General features: G+C 40.0%; 2 protein-coding genes across 3 annotated transcripts in view; both read left to right on the top strand.

Moving 5' to 3' along the window:
- LOC126812084 (collagen alpha-5(IV) chain) overlaps positions 1 to 12,029 on the top strand; it is a 46,698-nt gene extending 34,669 nt beyond the window's left edge. The window contains exons 6-20 of the mRNA XM_050538269.1: positions 68 to 193; positions 674 to 718; positions 1,271 to 1,333; positions 1,857 to 1,901; positions 2,596 to 2,628; positions 3,297 to 3,401; positions 4,159 to 4,177; positions 4,408 to 4,448; positions 5,043 to 5,733; positions 6,246 to 6,749; positions 6,904 to 7,353; positions 7,881 to 8,093; positions 8,553 to 8,699; positions 9,932 to 10,218; positions 11,117 to 12,029. Of these exons, the coding sequence (XP_050394226.1) occupies positions 68 to 193; positions 674 to 718; positions 1,271 to 1,333; positions 1,857 to 1,901; positions 2,596 to 2,628; positions 3,297 to 3,401; positions 4,159 to 4,177; positions 4,408 to 4,448; positions 5,043 to 5,733; positions 6,246 to 6,749; positions 6,904 to 7,353; positions 7,881 to 8,093; positions 8,553 to 8,699; positions 9,932 to 10,218; positions 11,117 to 11,374 (3,027 nt within the window). The 3' untranslated portion in view covers positions 11,375 to 12,029. The remainder of the gene's footprint in view (positions 1 to 67; positions 194 to 673; positions 719 to 1,270; positions 1,334 to 1,856; positions 1,902 to 2,595; positions 2,629 to 3,296; positions 3,402 to 4,158; positions 4,178 to 4,407; positions 4,449 to 5,042; positions 5,734 to 6,245; positions 6,750 to 6,903; positions 7,354 to 7,880; positions 8,094 to 8,552; positions 8,700 to 9,931; positions 10,219 to 11,116) is intronic.
- A 5,700-nt stretch (positions 12,030 to 17,729) lies between these two features.
- The window catches only part of LOC126812132 (probable splicing factor, arginine/serine-rich 6), a 28,248-nt gene continuing 26,834 nt past the window's right edge, over positions 17,730 to 19,143 (top strand). For both annotated transcript variants that reach the window (XR_007675815.2, XM_050538390.1), the window contains exon 1: positions 17,730 to 17,889. Coding sequence is in view for 1 of the 2 variants with exons in the window: in XM_050538390.1 (XP_050394347.1) it covers positions 17,756 to 17,889 (134 nt within the window). In the remaining variant the exon portion in view is untranslated. The remainder of the gene's footprint in view (positions 17,890 to 19,143) is intronic.

Raw genomic sequence — 19,143 nt, forward strand, 5'->3', positions numbered from 1 at the left:
CTCCCATTCATTCGGACCCGCCTAATCAACACACCAGACTATCATTATCATTTGTTTTTTATTTTAGGGACCAATCGGACCACGTGGAGCTCAAGGTGTACCTGGTCCCAGAGGTGATGATGGTATGGTTGGACCACGTGGTGGGAAGGGTGAAGCTGGTTTTAATGGTGAGATGGGACCACGTGGCTATCGTGTAAGTATTATAGTCGTGCCGTGTTCGAAGTTCGAACCATGTGGTTTCAGTCCCAGACGTGTAAGCTACGTGACAGTGGTTAGGATTTCCCGTACTACATCGACAGATTACCACGAGTTCCTCCTCTCGTTGATAAAGATCCTTGCACACAAGCGAATCATTGAAATAAAAGTATACATTTTAGTCCTGAAATGACATTTCAAATGGAATTATTTGATGTGGAATGGTATTCATAAAATGTATTCTCGCCTTTCCCAGCTGTTTTGAGAGAGTCTGGGATTTTTGATGGCTGAAAACAATTATTAAAGTGTCCTTTGCGTCAACTTTAAAGGTTACGGACATGGTTCAACTAAGTTTTAAATAATGTAAGTAATTATGTCAATATATCCTTTTCATAAGTATAACACGAACACGAATGTCAATATTACCTGCAACATAATCTGTTTAGTATCAACTAAAATCCTTTATTTTCGTCAATAGGGGCCAGTTGGATTACCTGGTTTAGCAGGAAGTAATGGAAAAAATGTAAGTTCACTTTTTTTATTAGAGATAATTTTAATAATTCCGAATGATGGGCATATCTCATGCATAGTATATTAAAATTATCATAGGCGTGTTCTCTCAATTGTGCGCGACCCCATCCCTCCCCATTTAAAAACTAGGGGGTCCAGAGACAGCGGCCATGTTCGAAAAATTGAGCAATTTCAGGCAAAAGTAGCATATGTTGGGGCAACAATCAGATTTTCTTCCCAGGCAAAATACCACCTTTATACGGGCAGTAATCAGGCATGTTTCAGAATAAACTAACGTACTATACGGTAAAGATTCTATTTTCAGGTGATAAAATCGTATAAGAAAATTAACAGTCCTCTGCACAAATTATGGTACGGCTAAATGGAATTGAAAATTGATGTAACTTTTTATTCAGGAAGCGATATTTATAAGCATCTTCCTGCTTGTTTTCGTATCCCACATCAGCTATAAAATTGTAAACATTGCAAATAAATATTGTTTAAACAAAAGGATTCAATCGGATTTTATTCATCTAATTTTTTTTGTTGTTCATATTTGTTTTAGGGACAAGATGGTGAACTTGGACCATCGGGACCTCGTGGTCTTCCTGGTTGTGATGGATTGAATGTAAGTTAATTTCATCCAATTATTTAAACGTCTATTGTAAATGCCAATGTTCGGTAGGAACAGAAGCTTAAAATCAATCCTCTGGTCCTGATTTAAAAAGGGGTATTGTAGGTAGATCCATATACAATCATCTCTGTCAGCTCGTCACTTGGTTTTAAATCTTCAGAAGAAATGAATAATCAGATTATACTCGGGGACAGAAAAATGGAGATCCGTTGTCGGCAAAATCTAAAAATACCTACGAGGCCAATTAGCAGCGCAGGCAAAACAAAGAGCCCAGCAGGGCCCCATCCAATGCCAGCATTCGCTGTGCATACTGCCACAGAACCTTCGGAGCGCGGCCAAAGCATAACACAAAAGTTTGCAATTAGCTTTCTCTAGTTTGGGTTTGGCCTTCGGGTTACTGACAACAGTCGGCTCATTTTATTTATTTCGGTAAAGTGAACCTAAGAACAACCTACCTGTGATACTCGGTTTTATAACTGGTAAAACGCCTAACTAATGATGTATATTCTTTTAACAGGGTAGCCAAGGACTTGATGGACGACATGGTAGACCTGGTTCACCAGTAAGTCTGTTTAATCATTATCTACCAGACGGTTTCAACCGTTCTATGGTTATGATTGTACATTATACATTATTTATATAAAACTTTAGAAAATAATACCCATGCTCTACGTGCTCATGGTCGACTGAGTGTCCATAAAAAGTTATCAAAATGCCAGTTCTCAATCTGATTAAAATACAGATCTGTATTTCGTTTCGTTTTTTATACTTTTCGATGGCCTCTACTACATGAAGATCTGACCGGTTGTAGTTGGAGGTCGTGTCAGGGATCATACGAGCGAATTTTTACATATGACGTCAGATATTTGATTAACCAATCCGCGTTGATATTTCTGGTGGCATACCCACAGTTCCATGCATTGCACGTCAAAGACTCGCCGTAACAGACAGTTTCATTGGCTAATCCCTCACATCAACCATAACGTTGGTAATATAACAACTCTTCCAGTACCTAGTATAGTAAAGACAAGTAAAACGAAATTTTGATCTATAATAAAAAGAAACGAAATAGGATCTGTGTTTTAACCAGATTGGCTAGTTCGTTCTGATTAACTTTCGTGTACACAGCTGATGACCTTGCATTTTCGTTTAGTACCAACAAACATTCTAAGGATCAAGGATTTACTTACTATAATATTCATTTCTGTTGATTAGTTAAATTGCACATCTGGAATAAAATATACCTTTATTTACAGGGTCCTAGAGGTCCTCCTGGAATATCTGTTCGGGTAAGTACTTGTTTGGTTTTCTAGTTCTAGGGGCAGCCCCATTTTAAAGAAGCACGACGTAAATTTCATGATTTGGGGAGATGGCAAGTCTGTTTATCGGGCTTGAGAAGAATGGTACAATACTAAAAGGTGCATTCTATAATCTTATAAACCTATAACGGTAAATCGCTTTGATCTTTTGGGTATATTTTATGCCGGGAATAACTTGCGGTCTGGCAGTCGGGTTTTTTCTTTAAACCTGTATCGTGTTATTCTTCCAGTGTTGGTTTTTTCCCATAAAAAAACCTAGACGGTTTATAAACTTTATAAACGACATTAAACTTTGCAAATGGTTCACAATAAAGACTTTTTCCCGTATAGAATTTGGGAAGATTAGTATTTTCGAGAACATTAAACTTTGTAGATTGTCCAAAATAAAAACGTCTTCCCCTATAGTAACCTTGACGATTGTTTTAGTATTTGCTGCAGATGATCTACAATAAAAACTTCTTCTTCCCCAATAGTATCTTGTAAAACTGTTTTAGTATTTTTCTCAACTGTCGGTTCTGTATTTCCGAGGTAGTTCGTTCTTATATAGTTAGAATCTTTACCATGGAATATATTTGAAATGGTATTTCGTTCTTTGTGATTTGCTTCATGCTACATGAAATAGTTTTGTCTCATTTTAGGGTCCTCCTGGACCTCCTGGTTCATCAGGACAATTCTCTGTGGAAGGGGCCAGTTTTATTCAAGAATGGATCCAGAAAGGAGGGGCTATACCTGAAGGTGAAAAGGTCAGTAACTATAACATAACAAGTTCTAATTAACCAATATAGGATGTGTTGAACATGCTAGAGTCGGTTTTTAGCATATCTGAGCCACGATGCTTTACACTGTTGACGATAACCGCATTGAAACCTCGTGATGTCTTTTCTCCATGCAAAAACCCCATAACCTATTACTCAAAGCGCTGCAGTGTGCCCTCTTCACGTAGCCCCTGTTCGAGTGCGATCTGCACGGCATTGTGCCCTTTTATATAGCTCCTGTTCGAGCGCAATCTGCACCTGCACTGTTGTTGTGTTGATTGACAAGTCGGATAAACGAACAGAGAAACATTAATTTAAAATGAAGGACAGCTGTCTAGTCGTTCGGACGGTACGAAAAACCGAGTAACGTCTTATGTAAACAATGCACGCGCTATTGAGCCATTGATTGACGCAGCGTGATGTGACGTCACGTGTCGAAACAGTCACCTGTTACAGAGATATTAGAAGATCTCTGTGAAACAGATTGGTAGTGTGTGTGACCTGTCTGTGTTGAACGTTGACCGAAAGGCTCAAACAAATTGCAGTTATCTCCCCTTATCAGTCTAAGCATTCAAAACAATTATATATTTTGTATACTTTATCGTACTTATGCACTAGGGTACTTATAGCTACAATGGGTGATAGTTGTTCAGCGATATTTCACCCTAGATGGTAGCGGACGTAAATCCCTATCTAAGTATACAAATAATGTCATAATTCAACTTTTTGATGTCTTTTCTTACAGGGACAAAAAGGAGAACGGGGTAAGTATTGTTTATGAAACGAATATATTAAAGATGCATTATCACCCACATTCAGCAAATGAATGTAATTAATTTTAAAAAAAACCTTAGACTCGCCTTAGTCCAACACTGGCCTACATGAAGTAGCGTATTTCATACATCACACATCCATCCTAATTCTTAATTACATCAATGGTTATTTTATATTTTTGGTTTGACTTTGTCAACGTTGTCAATGTTTTGTGTTTAAGGTTATACAGGAATTGGTGTAGCTGGTCGAGAAGGTGAAATGGTAGGTCAAATATTCATTTTAACATTTATATACAAATCGTGTATATATAAATAACAATAAATACCAGAATAGTTATTTAGCATCACAACACAACATAATGTTAGTACTATAAATACCAGAATAGTTTTTGGGCGCCACAACACAGCATAATGTTAGTACTATAAATAAAAGAATATTTTTTGAGCGCCACAGCACAACATAAAGTTAGTACTATAAATAACAACATAATGTTAGTACTATAAATAACAGAATAGTTATTGAGCGCCACAACACAACATAATGTTAGTACTATAAATAACAGAATAGTTATTGGGCGCCACAACACAAACAACAGAATAGTTATTGAGCGCCACAACACAACATAATGTTAGTACTATAAATAACAGAATAGTTATTGAACGCCACAACACAATCATAATTTGTTAATTAGTCAGCGGTAGGGCTATTATACTTTGTATAGCTCACATGAATACGTAAACCAACATCATACATTAGGAACATAACGAATACTGAACAGATATACTATAGACTAATACGGCGATGAAACTCAAATATAAAATGGAAGGTGTGTACATTTTTGGTATCTTCTTTCAGGGACCACCAGGACCCAGAGGTTTTCCAGGAGAGCAAGGAGAACGGGGTTTCACGGGTCTTCCGGGTACATCAGGTCAACCTGGACAACCAGGGGAAACAGTGTTTGGAGAACGCGGTCTAAAGGGTGACCCTGGTGAACGGGGTATCCCTGGTCGTGATGGTATTACTGGTTTACCCGGATTGAAAGGAGACCTCGGTGTTGGGCGTCCTGGACTTGATGGGTACCCAGGGGAACCTGGTCCAAAAGGAGATCGGGGACCGAGAGGTTTGGAAGGACAGTCTGTTCGAGGTCTGCCGGGTTTGCAGGGTAGACAAGGTCCTCAGGGTCCCCCTGGGCCAGTAGGTGTCGGTCGACCAGGGCCTGCTGGCCTTGATGGGCTACCTGGCCCGAAGGGAAATCCCGGGAGAGATGGTTTAGAGGGATTGCCCGGTAGAAAAGGAGAATCTGGAGAACCTGGTCTTCCCGGACGAGCCGGAGCTGATGCTACAAGTACTGGTATAACTTTTGGGAGACCTGGACCTGAAGGACCTAGAGGGTTACCTGGTATTGGTATTAAAGGAGAAGCCGGACGAGATGGAATTCCAGGAGAGCCCGGTGGTCCCGGCAGGGATGGTATACCTGGTTCGAGAGGCGAGGATGGATTACCTGGATTACCCGGGCCTCAAGGAGAAGGATTACCAGGACCAAAAGGTGTGTTGATTTTAAGCATTTGATTAAAGATAAATCTTGATGAACGCAACGTTTAGGGTAGATTGGCGGCAGTACCTCGCTAATTAGCAAAGCAAAATGTATAGCATGTTTTTTTGTTGTTTTTTTCCTAAACCATGTGAGAACCCGTCATACGGGCATTTGGTTCATTCATTATAGGATGCGATCGCAGGGTAGGCTATGTGCCATTGGATCAACTTAGTAAGCGAAAAATGCCAGGGTAGGTTTTAAGTCACAGCCCGTTATTGTCCTAAACCCTAAATATTCAGGCGGCATTAGTTCTAATCTAGTAAAACACGCCCTCAAACCTTGTGTTCAGTTTGTTAGTATGGTGATGGTACGAAGATAGGATTTTATCTCAATTCGGTACAGGCATACAAATAATTCACGATAATATATATCATATATGCGTGTGAAATGCTTTACAGTCCGTGTGCTCTAGGAACCGGTCCCTGGTGTGTGTGCTAATTCGGATATTCATATGCTATTTTCAGGAGCAAGAGGAGGCCCTGGCTTCCCTGGATTACCAGGTGATGACGGCATACCAGGAGAAAGGGGGCCTCGTGGTTATACAGGAGAAACCGGCCAACCAGGATTAGATGGACTGCCAGGAACAGTCGGTCCTCCCGGTCTTGAGGGGCCATCAGGACAGAAAGGAGAAAGGGGTTTTCCGGGATCTGATGGACGTGAAGGATTGTCCGGACCTCCCGGGGATATAGGACCACGGGGATTTACGGGTCCAAAGGGGTCACCGGGAACTTCTTTATTAGGCGTGAAAGGGGATCCAGGAGAGCCGGGGATAGGACTTCCAGGGCCTCCAGGAATAGATGGGCTTCCTGGACTCCGTGGTGACCCAGGTCCGGTTGGACCAACCGGCGACGACGGATTGTCGGGTAGTAAAGGAGAAAGAGGTATACCAGGATTTCGAGGCAAGCCTGGAGTTCCAGGCCCACCAGGAGTTAGTGGGGAAATTGTATTGGGAGCAAAAGGAGAGAAAGGTAGGTTTTGAAATCCTTTATTATTTTCAAATTTCATTGAATACATCGGAAAGTTTCTTAATGGAATTGTTGATACAAAAGAATAATGTTAATCGTAGAATTATTATTCATGACAATGTATTAACTTATTCTCTGTTCTTTTTTTCTTAAATAGGTAACGCTGGTCTCAATGGATTGCCTGGAGTACCAGGTGATTCTGGACCAGTAGGACGCCCTGGATCACCGGGTCCTCGTGGAGAACTTGGTATGACTGGGGCTCCCGGATTAGATGGTTTAACTGGTGAGTCGGGAAGGCCGGGTTTTGATGGTGTGCCAGGAGAACCTGGGCCTCAGGGTTCTCCGGGACGTGACGGGAGACCTGGACAAGATGGGTTACAGGGTCTACCGGGACAAAGAGGAGAACAGGGAGAACCAGGAATTGGCGAACCAGGACCAAGAGGATATCCTGGGGAAAAGGGTGAATCTATTGTTGGACCACGTGGACAGACAGGACCACGGGGAGACCTGGGTATACCAGGTTTAGATGGTGAACGAGGTCTGCCCGGTTTACCTGGGATTAAGGGTTCCCGTGGAGAGGCAGGTTTTGGCATTGAAGGACCTAAGGGTAAGAAACGTATATAAATCACTGTATTTCACATATAATAGAATCAATTCGTCAATATCGCCATGCAAACGTGATCATAGAAATAAAACAAAAATACAAACTTAGTATTCGGATTTTCTCCCGATTCGTGATCCCGAGATTTCAGATTCATCTAATTTGTCTCGATGTCTCCAATGTCTGCATCCCAAAAAGCCAAATGCAGCCCTGGAGCCGCGCTTAACAAGGTTGCTGGGTAGGATTCTAAGTTCTTGGATGTCGTTATCCAGGAAACTGCACACATGACAGTGGCAAGTGGCAGTAAAATCCAAGCACATCTGTTATACAATACTAACAGGTAGGTCTATGAACCGGAATGCTCGGTTTGTATTATGGTTGTCTATATAGCTCGATTCATGCATCAATTCGTCCAGCATCGAATCCCTGGGATAAGAATTTTCGGGATTTTTGAAAACCCTAGTTAGTATGAATACACCAAATATATTGAACTGAACTCCAGTCATTGATTTCTTTCTTCTGTTGTATTTCAGGTGAAGTTGGTGAGCCTGGTCTGGGAATTCAAGGACCCCGTGGATTTCCTGGTGAGGAAGGTCGTCCAGGAGAAAGAGGACCACGCGGACCAGATGGGCTACCAGGTTTTGGCGAACCAGGACGTCCTGGTGAACCTGGTATTGGAAGAGAAGGCCGTAAAGGAGATCAGGGAGAACCGGGTTTCGGTGAAATAGGACCCCCAGGGCCCATAGGTTAGTAGGTTACTATACGTGGCGTTTAGCTTGAGCTTATCATATATTTCATGTATTATTTCGGGGAAGTAGCCCCCCCCCCCCCGCACAACCCATAGGTTAGTAGGTTACTGAGCCTGGCGTTTAGTTTGAGCTTACCATATATTTCATGTATTATTTCGTGGCCGTAATTCCACTCTGGTGCTATATACGGCCATCGAACAAGATTCGGTAACAACGTCCTGCTACCTGTAACATAGTATAGGTACCTATCTAGCAACCAGTTTTTATCTATCTCTAATCGTAAGCATACAAATTAAGTCGTAAAAAAGGAGGAGAACTTGGGGTGTAAACGTGCGTGCGGTAAAGAAATTAATTTCAAGATCGGGTTTCCAGATTCGGATTTCGATGTTTCCATCGCACTTTTTGCTTGCTCTTTTAGTCAGTCGGTTAAGCACTTGTTATTTTATTTGCTTTTAGGTATACCAGGTCCCTCGGCGTATGTTTATGCTCGACACAGTCAGTCACCGAGAGATACAGGTTGTTACAATAAACACCCTGTCTTATGGCAGGGCTATAGTTTATTACATACAGAGGTAGAGGGCAAAGCTCACGAACAAGATTTAGGTAAGTCAATGATAGCATGCTCTATATGTGCGTTAGGCAGGTTCGAAATCCATGTGGTCACCGGGCTCTAAAGAATTAAACCCATGGACGCAACGATTAAACACAAATCACAACAAATAAATGGTCGCTATTTGGTGTGGTGAAATGAAATCAAATGAAAAGGGATCGCCACGCATATATTAATTTAATATGAAATGAAATGAAATGGGGGTTTAACGTCTCATTGTTCTGCAATTTTGCCCGGGCAGCGGCACTATTGCATACTCTTATATAGAATTCCAACTGCCAAGGAATCTTTACGTGCACGCCAATGTATACACGGGATCTCGGGTTTTCGTTCCATCCGATCGACTAGACAGCTATTCTCATCAGGTCGAAAAATCCCAGTCAACTTTTTCGGCTAATGCGGGGATCGAACTCACGACCTCCAGGCTAGCGAGCCAGCGACTTACCCACTTACTTAGCCACGTTGGCTCCTATTTGGGTTTTACCAGTATAACGTAGAAACGTATGTAGACATGGCTATCCAGACATTTGAGATTTAGGAACTTGTCACACCCACATAAGAAACTAAAAGTGTGTATTTCTGTGAAAAAGCAGAGCTGAACAAAGTAGTACAGGAGTATAAGATAGCCATATTCCTGAAGCAATGGCCCGAGAAATCCCTCTCTAGCTTGAATGGGGTTAGGTCTAATCAAAGGAAACACTGCGAGGAGTGTGTCAGAATGTATTATTGGGTGATAAAACCTATTCCATTCAATGTAATATATCTAGCACGGTTCCTTTAAATAGAACATAACTACTTGCTAGTCCCAAAATGGGCGGTGTGAGTTACAATCTGATTAAAATACAGGTCTATATTTCGTTTCGTTTATACTTTTCATGGCCCTTACTAATCACGTGAAGATCTGGCTGGTTGTAGTGTCATACGAGCGGCTTTTGACCCTATGACGTCAGACATTTGATTAGCCAATCAGCATTGATGTTTCTAGTAGGATAGCCACAGTTCCGTGCATCGCATTCTGAGAACTCGCTGCAACAGATCGTTTCATTGGCTAATCCCCCACACCAACCAGAACGCGGGTTATATAACAACTCTTTCAGATCCTAGTGTAGTGAAGACAAGAAAACGAAATTTTGAACTATATAAAAACGAAACGAAATAGGATCTGTGTTTTAATCAGATTGGTGTGAGATTTCCATCCTTCCTTTACAAATAATTTTGTTTACAGGTGCAGCCGGATCATGTCTGCCTCATTTCGCACCGATGCCAACTTTATTCTGTAATATTCACGATACGTGTTATTATGCCAGTCGGACCGCAACAAGTTACTGGTTATCTACCGACTACGATATGCCGATGATGCCGGTCGGAGGAGAAGAGATGTACAGATACGTCAGTCGGTGTGCCGTCTGTCAGTCACCAACTCCCATGATAGCGGTACATAGTATGACCACACGTGTCCCCTTCTGTCCGGAGGGTTGGGCACCCATGTGGGCAGGCTACAGTTTTATTATGGTAAGTAGATGACATTATGTTTTCCCATTATTCCTTATATCTGTGGTACCTTTAATTACCTTCCATGTAGCTTCAGCTCATATATAGCTCCACGAGAGTGTCCCGGGTTCAGATCCCGGGCATAGACCGAGAAGAACCTTGAGATTTTTTTAAAGCCCGATTCCTCACTTGTCAGGTCAAGCTTCAATCTTTACAAGCCCGATTCCTCACTTGTCAGGTCAAGCTCCAATCTTTACAAGCCCGATTCCCCACTTGTCTGGTCTAGCTCCAATCTCGGCTCCCAGAGAGAAGTTTACCTAGGAGCCGATATTGGTCTAGTTCCTGGAAGGTGTACCTTTGTTCGTCCACTCGCGTACATATTGACGTTCTAACTAAAGAAGAGCAGGCAAAATTCATTTCTAGCTTTGGTGCGCATCAACAAAAATATGTATTGGAGAGTGCTTGCTTACTCTTTCTTTCGAGAATACATTCTTACTTCACGACGCTTATTTGATTATTTCACATGAAGTTAAAGGGACATTATGGATGATTAGATAGAGAGTTAAAATGATTAAAAACTAGATAATGTAAAGGGAATATGCTGAAAATTGCTCCTCTTTGAACTGAGATTTTAGCGATTGAGTTTTAGGCCTAACATCGATTATCATTACTAAAGTCGGTACGATAGTCTCGATTATCCACTTTTGGATTTAATCTTCAATGAGCGTTAAGCAGTAGATCGGATTTAAATCGAGTGAAAATCCGACGCATAAGATGGCATCGAGAGTTGATTAAGGTCTTCCCGTGTTAATAAATGACTAATTAATAATTTAGATAACATTTCAGGCCAAAATAAATACCTGCAATAGGCAGATTTACCTCTTGCATAATGTATGTTTAATTTGTATTTATTTTTCAGCATGCTATTGGATCCGCGGCCGGGGGTCAATCCCTCTCCAGTCCTGGTAGTTGTCTAGAAACATTTACAACACGACCATTTATAGAGTGCACTAGCCGAGGACAGTGTCATTATTTCTCGGATAAATTTAGTTTTTGGTTAGCCGGGGCCACAGAGAGAGAACGACTTACCCCCGAAAAGGAAACGTTGAAGGGAAATCAACATCTACGACGTGTCGGACGCTGCGTTGTGTGTATGGTCAAGCCCCCAGGAGAATAAAAAGATAAATCGAAAGTAGAATTATTTAGATAATCGTGCAATCCATCCATTCACCATGATCAAGCTGTACAGATTTCGAATGTTTTTGGAACTGAGAACAATTATTGCCGATCAAATCGTTTAATGATATCCTTCCGCCGTTTATGACTGCAAAACACCGGATGATTCCATTCCTGAGATAGAAGGCGATGATTCCATTCCGGATAGAAGACGATAAAACTGCGCTAAAAGAGCATTATTGAATAGTAACTTTTTTTAACGCAGTTTTGTCGATTGCATATTATTCAATGAATAAATCATCCCGAATAAACACTTAAGGATTAGACGATGGGATTGGCGGAAATCCACGGGGATTGGCGGAAATCCACGAGGATTGGCGGAAATCCACGGGGATTGGGAGGAATAGAACTCAAAAACTTGCCATATTTATGAATATATACACACCTTCAATATAATATTTTATAATATTTAAAGAAATACGATATATTTTTGTACATTTATATATAGTTTAAATATTTAAACATTTTATATTCTCTGTGATTTTCTCGTATTTTATAATGATATTATTTATATACAAACACGCTAGTGTCGATTATAGCTACATAGTTCTAATATCCTGGTGCTGTCTAAGACTCGTTGCCAAATGTTGGGGGTACCGACTGCGGGGCTTAAAAGAAAAGTGCTGCTTAGTATTTTAGATAGAATCCAACGTCAAGCTTAAGTGCAGCTTAGACAGTTAAAAGATTATAGCCACTGTCCAGGAAAATTTCTCGCCCCGTTGCTATATCACATGTAAAAAAAAATGATCGGGGATATTCCCGTTCAAGTTTCCTCCCTGTTCAATAACAATGTTTCAGTCCCCTGACCAAGGAAAATCATTCATAAAAATTAAAAGCGTGTCTGTACGTATCTTTATATCATAAGACTTCACAGAACAACTACTCATAAAAAAATTCTATAGTGTCCTAAAACAATGCTACCCGATCTCTTTGGCCCTGTGACCCAACAAACTCATAGCCTACCTCGCAATTAATTAATACTCTCGAGTCATGAAAGCAATGAATACTCCCGAGTCATGAAGGCAATGAATACTCCCGAGTCATGACGTCCAGTCTACTACTATTATCAACTGTCGTTATGTGCCTTTTATATCAACTATTCTTGGTGCTATTATATATTAAACTTAATGTAAAGGATTCTGTTCTGACAATCACAATGTTTATGTACAATATTATCTAATATTGAAAAAAAAGCCACGTCATTATTTTATCTATACCATAAATTATTAATTATAACATGTCGTAAAACTACGAATTTTTTTATATTATCTGAAGAATATGAGGGATAAACAATACATTTTTAGTCATATATTATAGTAAACACAAATTGTTGCCTCTCGTATTAAATTCAGCGACACCGCCAGTCCACTAGTTTAATTGTTACATGTAATAAAAAGATGACGTTACCATAAAAACGGGATTTTGATTATCGGGTTCGACGGATGACCAAGACACAACCAATGTATTCGAGAATACCGAGTTCGAGGTAACGGGGTTTAACTGTACTACTGGCGTGTAAATCGATTTGATATGGGCTTTGACTATGAGAAATGAGTTAGAAATTTATTATGCATAATATGTACATATTTTACACCTAAGGTATCTTTTAAGATTATTATATACTGATAGCTATATATAAATAGGCCTGTATTAAATGTTTATTTACAAAACCCAATCTAATTAAAATAAAGATCTATGTTTCGTTTCGTTTTTTAAACTTTCTATGGTCTACACTAGTATTTGTCACCCAGAACCTCCTTGTCTGATGATAGAGACTAGGCCTACACTAGTGAAGACAAGTAAAACGAAAATTTGAACTATAAAAAACGAAACGAAATAGGATCTGTGTTTGAATCAGATTGTACAAAACCAGATCCCTTATTCACGAAAACTTAAACTAAGATACAATCGAAATTTTAAGAAATACTGCAATTCGATTGGCTGACCAATATGCAAATTGGATATATGCAAATTGATTTTACTGGTCAGTCAATCGAATTGCAGTATTTCTTAAAATTTCGATTGTATCTTAGTTTAAGTTTTCGTGAATAAGGGCCCAGATCCCTAACACGTACACTTGAATAACTGCATATATGTTTTGTCTTTAACACATCGTCAACATGCTTATAAAACTCTATCTATATAGATTTATTGATTAGTATTGATTTAAGACAATCCTCTTGTACGAGGATTATTGTTTTTATAGTTATCAAAAAAATATTCAGGTAGAGAATACCAACGATTAGGCCAAGATAAAATACATCTATGTTTACGGTAACTTGGTCTCCCAAAATTGTGTCGGTCGTAGGTCGGTCGGAAAGTCTTAATTTCTATTTCCTAGCATTTCTGCCTTCATTACTGAGTAAGATTCTTGAAAATGTCAGAGTTAGAAATTGTCCGCAGAAAACCACCTCACAACATAGTTATCAATCCGCCAAACAGAGTTGTCTTCCCTTGCAGTCCTCACGAATGCTGGATAGCGAGACTTGTGAGGAGAGTGCTTAGTTATAGGGCCTAGGAAATGGGAAATTTTAGGGTCCGCGATTTCGGTCTAAATAAATCGGGTCGGCTTGGTAACCGTAAACATGATTTGTTTTTGTCGCCTTATACCAAAAACACGACATAAAATTTAATATAAGTACAACATTACTAAAGTACAATATAATATCATTCCACGCGTGTAATTTATCGGTAATAATATGGTATTAGTCCAGCATCATCTTTTGAACGGATCAAAGAATTCCACCAGCTTATCGGATATCAGGGCTGGATTAAGACTTTTCGACATTGAAAGCCTGCACACGCCCAGGAATTATTGGTCGGCGATTTTCGTTCCAGAAGAATAATCTTTGGTATGCGGTGAATTAAACAGCCAACAGATTGTTCCAAGCGTTTGGTCGATTGTGTGTGCGCTAATGACTTCTATGATGTGGATTGTTGGTTTACGACCCTCTGGTGGGAACCACTATTTTTAGTGCCGTATAAACCAATCATAGCGATGTAGCACGTGCAAAACATCTGGACGACGACACGTCGATTGCGACAAATCTGAGGCCAGAATTCGGCAACGGAGAATCGATGTGGTTGGGGGCTGAGTATCTTGCTCTGCAATTTGTAGCCGACGATCTATCGCTGACAAATAATCCTTTGTGTGCGGAGTGGTGGCATCCGGTGTGTTTAGGAAGTGTCTAGTTGGTTGACTTATTCTGGCCCCGATCATAACATTATAATAATATTTATTATTCAATAACCTATAGTTGCTTGTTTCATCAATCTGACTTGTGGAGATGCTGTTCATATTTTAATTTAGGCCTATACATAATAATGGCCGTCCCTTGTTCACTAAGCGATTGTCTGATAACATACCTCTTACCAGCTTGGCTGATCGCTTAGTTCAATAGTTGATAGCTACATTCAAACGACCCATAGAGACAGCATCGCCATCGTGACAAGCAGGTATACGCCATTTTAGTTATTTACGTTGGCCTACATGCGCGTAAGGCTAGGACATTTATAAATTTGTAGATGACATAATATTCTGCATACAGTGGAGATAACCAATTTGAAAAAAAAGTGCTAATTTGTATATTTATATATTTATTGAAGAAGCTTAGACAAACTGGTAATTTGAACCATTCGAATATTTCGGTCACTTTACTTTCGTCATTGGAAACCAGTTTCATTCATAATAAACGGATTTCCAGTCATGAAGTGGTCGTAATAGGTTCAAATTAAACAGGATTTCGTTTATTTATTTATATATTATGAAATGCTTTTTACGTTGAATAAAATAACCTTTTTAAAGAAGAAAAAACATTTGATTTTCACTTTTAAATTGTTGAATTTCTTTAATTGTTTTTTCGTCCTATCCGAACGACTATATACGTTGTCCCTTACTACGCCTTCCGTCCTACTCAACTGACAAGGCGGAACCACGCCGGAAAATCCCGATGAACTTTCTTGGCCAACACCTGGATTAGAAAAGGGGCCTCCGGGTTGGCGAGGCAACGTCTTACTCACTGAGCCACAGCGATTCCACGCCAAATTGAAGATTTATAGTAATAATAAACAGGTTTTCATAATGGAGATAACATGAAACGTAAAGCACCGTTGTAGACCACGTTCTATACAAAAACTTGGAAGCAAATGAGTAGAGAACCTAACTAAAAGGGGGTACCGAATCAAAATGAAATGAAATGAAGTTTAACGTCATATACTGTTCTGCTCCGACCGGGATAATGGGGACGGGCATGTGCAATACAGTGTGCTATTGGGGAAATTTTGTCCGGGCAGCGGCACTATGGCCTACTCTTATAGCGAATTCCAACTGCCAAGGGATCTTTTACGTGCACGTCAATGTATACACGGGATCTCGGTTTTTCGTCCCATCCGAACGACTAGACAGCTGTCCTTGTCAGGTCCTCTGCCTTGCACCGTTGACAACGGGAAACCACGTCGGAAAATCTGGATGAACTTTCTCGGCCAATGTAGGGATCAAACACGCGACCTCCAGGCTAGCGAGCCAGCGTCTTACCCACCTAGCCACCGTAACATCGGCGATTAATCAATATTTCCTCGAGACCTTAAGTTATACAATTTTTTTTTCTGTTAAATATATTTTTTGCACCTTTAAATGAACCTTCTAGCCAGGAAAGTCATAAATATGTATGCTACTTATTTATTTTGAAGATTGTTATTGTAAATTCTAATTTAACGCCTTTGGGGTTTCCTAGGCGTTTGGTAAAATTTGTATTTTAGATTTCAAGTCACGACAACAGTAGTTATGGTGCGGGGATAACCAAAATAGATTGTAAGCAACATTTGAGACAAATCTGCACAAAGCCAGTTTATGCTAGATTCCAACTATTACGATTCGCTCTACGATTGAAATCGTGGTTTTAATCGTGGAGTAATCGTGGTGATCCTGTCAGGTCTTGTCATATATTGGGGTCTGTTGTAACGATCGTGTTGACCGTATCGAAACGTGTCCGAACGTATCGTGGACTCAATAGGGACAATACTATCGTAACACATCCACGACAGTGGAAACCTAGCATTAATGCCCCCGTCAGACCGGGGTATCGTCCTTATTATGCGCTGCTAAGACCGTACGGCGACCAGAAAATACACAAGCTCGCCGGCAAACGTGAACACAACGTGCGAAAATGTGCCAAAAAAATTAAAAACTTGACAAAAGTCGTGTTCTCATAGCTTTCTAGTTCAGATCGCAGAACCTTGGCGTTTGTGTTGAACATGCTCAAAACAAACGCCGTGACTCGGTGATCATTGGCGACCCTGGTGACCACAGCGCGATAGCTGGCGTTTCCACCGCGCTTATGGCGATCTTAACGCGCTCTAAAACCATTTTCCGTCGCCGTAGCGGCGAAGTAAGGACGCCACCCCTGTCTGGTGGGGGTATTAGGAACGTTCGCTGAAATTACTTTACTGTAATTAAAATGAAATAGAATGGGTTTAACGTCCAACTGTTCTGCACCGACGGGCACTATGTCATACAGTGTGCTATTCTGAGGGTAACTTTTCCCGATCAAATGCGTTATAACGGCCCTTAGTTCTAATTCCATCTGTCAGGGGTTATTTTAGGCTACATGCACGCCAATGTGTACACTGAGCCGCGGTTTTTCGTCCCATCCGAACGAATAGACACTTTCCATATCAGGCCCGCCGTCAGAATTATTCTCTTGATGAGAGTGATAATTCCCCTTAAAATGAAAATGGGGTTTAACGTATGGTACCTGAAAGCTTCCATTTAGATCATCTTGTGTCTAGATACAATGCGAGGGTCACCGTAGCCAGCGCGATGAAAAAGGCGACGATCGGCTTAAGTGGATAATCGCGACTTTGTTTTTTAGTAATGATGATCGAGGCTAGCCTAAAATTCAAAAGCTAATTTCTCGGTTCAGAGGTGAGCAATTTGACTGAAATTTTCAACATATTCTATTTAATTTATCTATTTTTTAATTATTATAGCGAGAACTCAACTCTTTGTCTAATCTTCTATAATGTCCCTTATGTGGAAAAGGTATTTTCTCTTTTCTTAGTCTAGGGTTAGCTTTGAATACGGGCCCAGCTAGATATCTTTAAGCTTTTATCGACGTTTTCGTGGCTAATTGTAGTAAAGTAATCGTATACAAAAATAAAACCGTTATTAATATTCAAGACAATGCATTGATTTTGTAACACATGTTTCCAGCGATTTAAACTGAATAAAACGTGGCGCTAATACATGTAGCAGTTATCGTTCTTGCCTAGTGCAGTTGCGGTATTCATCACGTGACCTTACATGCGATGACCTGTTGCAAAGATGGCGGCGGAATACGACAAAACACAAGGTGGTTATCGCATTTTTATTGGAGATTTAGGACACAGAATTGGTAAATTTGACATCGAGAAAGAATTTGAGAAATACGGACCAATAGTCGACACATGGGTTGCAAGGTTTGTTTGCATCATTATTTTATTTCGCTCACAAATTCAAATCTAATTTTGCAAGTGCAGGTCGTGGGGACCTACTCGATGGAGTCGATGCACACGCCGGCCTTTTCGGAGAAGGAAGTTTAAAAAACACTCTAGCCTATTTTCAATATTCGGTCAAGGCCAATATTTAACCATGTTTTATTTCTTTATTAGGTGCGAACAAAACTACAATGAAACCAATGATTACGCCAATTTATCAATTTTAAAGCCATCTATCTATTCAATCATAGAATTTAAACATTTAGCAGGAACATGAGAAACCATTTATTTAAGAACAGCCAAGATCTGAACATTTGTCAAATTCACCATTCATCGTTTGAATCATTGGAGCTTGTCTTAAAATTCTCAGAAAGCCAAGTAATACTAACTAATACATACTGCCACATTCAATCCTGTGCTGTAGGCTATTCCAAACTTTTTGCATGTCAATTTCAATATCACTCAGGGATGGAGTTTCCAGCGGCAAAACTAACTACTAACTAGTCTACACAACAAAGCTTGAAAACAGTTAAAACCCAAACAATATTATACTGGGACACTGATAGATGATACCAGTGCTAAACTATTACATACCGTACATTCTTGCAGCTTCAGTAAGTATGTGTACGAATGTAATTCCTGTTACCTTAGTTGTTTAATGCACAGAAAAGGGTACCTTAGCGATTACAGCATCCCCAAAAGGTTCACATTTAGATAAAACACGAAACGTTATTTGCAAGCTTAGTATTAAACAACATAAAAGATGAGAGACAATGAATTCAATCCAAAGCATTGACCTATCAGGTCATTCATTAGATGTACATGTATACGCTTAAGATAAAGTTTGACAGAACTATGTAGGCCTACATCTGTTTGCAAGAGCCATAATTATAATATATTATTTAAAGTTATGCTGCATAATTGATTATTTAGTCTGCACGAAAAATAGTATTTCCTAACTTTGCATGCATTTGCAAACATACATGTAAGCTCTATTGCTCTACATGTACTTAAAACTGATTCCTCAATTTGCATGCATTGTTTTTAAGTGCGAGCTCAGTCTGCTTAAAATTGATGCCTTGCTATGGGCTATACATTGTAAGTAGATGTACAATTTCAAAACAATAAAGGGCGGTTTGATAGCTGAATGGTTAGCACACATGCTCTGTATCATAAGGTCTGTCATTGAGTCAACTTGCGTGGGTTTTGATTCCCCGATTGTATGTGACAAGGAGT

This window comes from Patella vulgata, chromosome 2 (assembly GCF_932274485.2).
Source record: "Patella vulgata chromosome 2, xgPatVulg1.2, whole genome shotgun sequence".
NCBI lineage: Eukaryota > Metazoa > Mollusca > Gastropoda > Patellidae > Patella > Patella vulgata.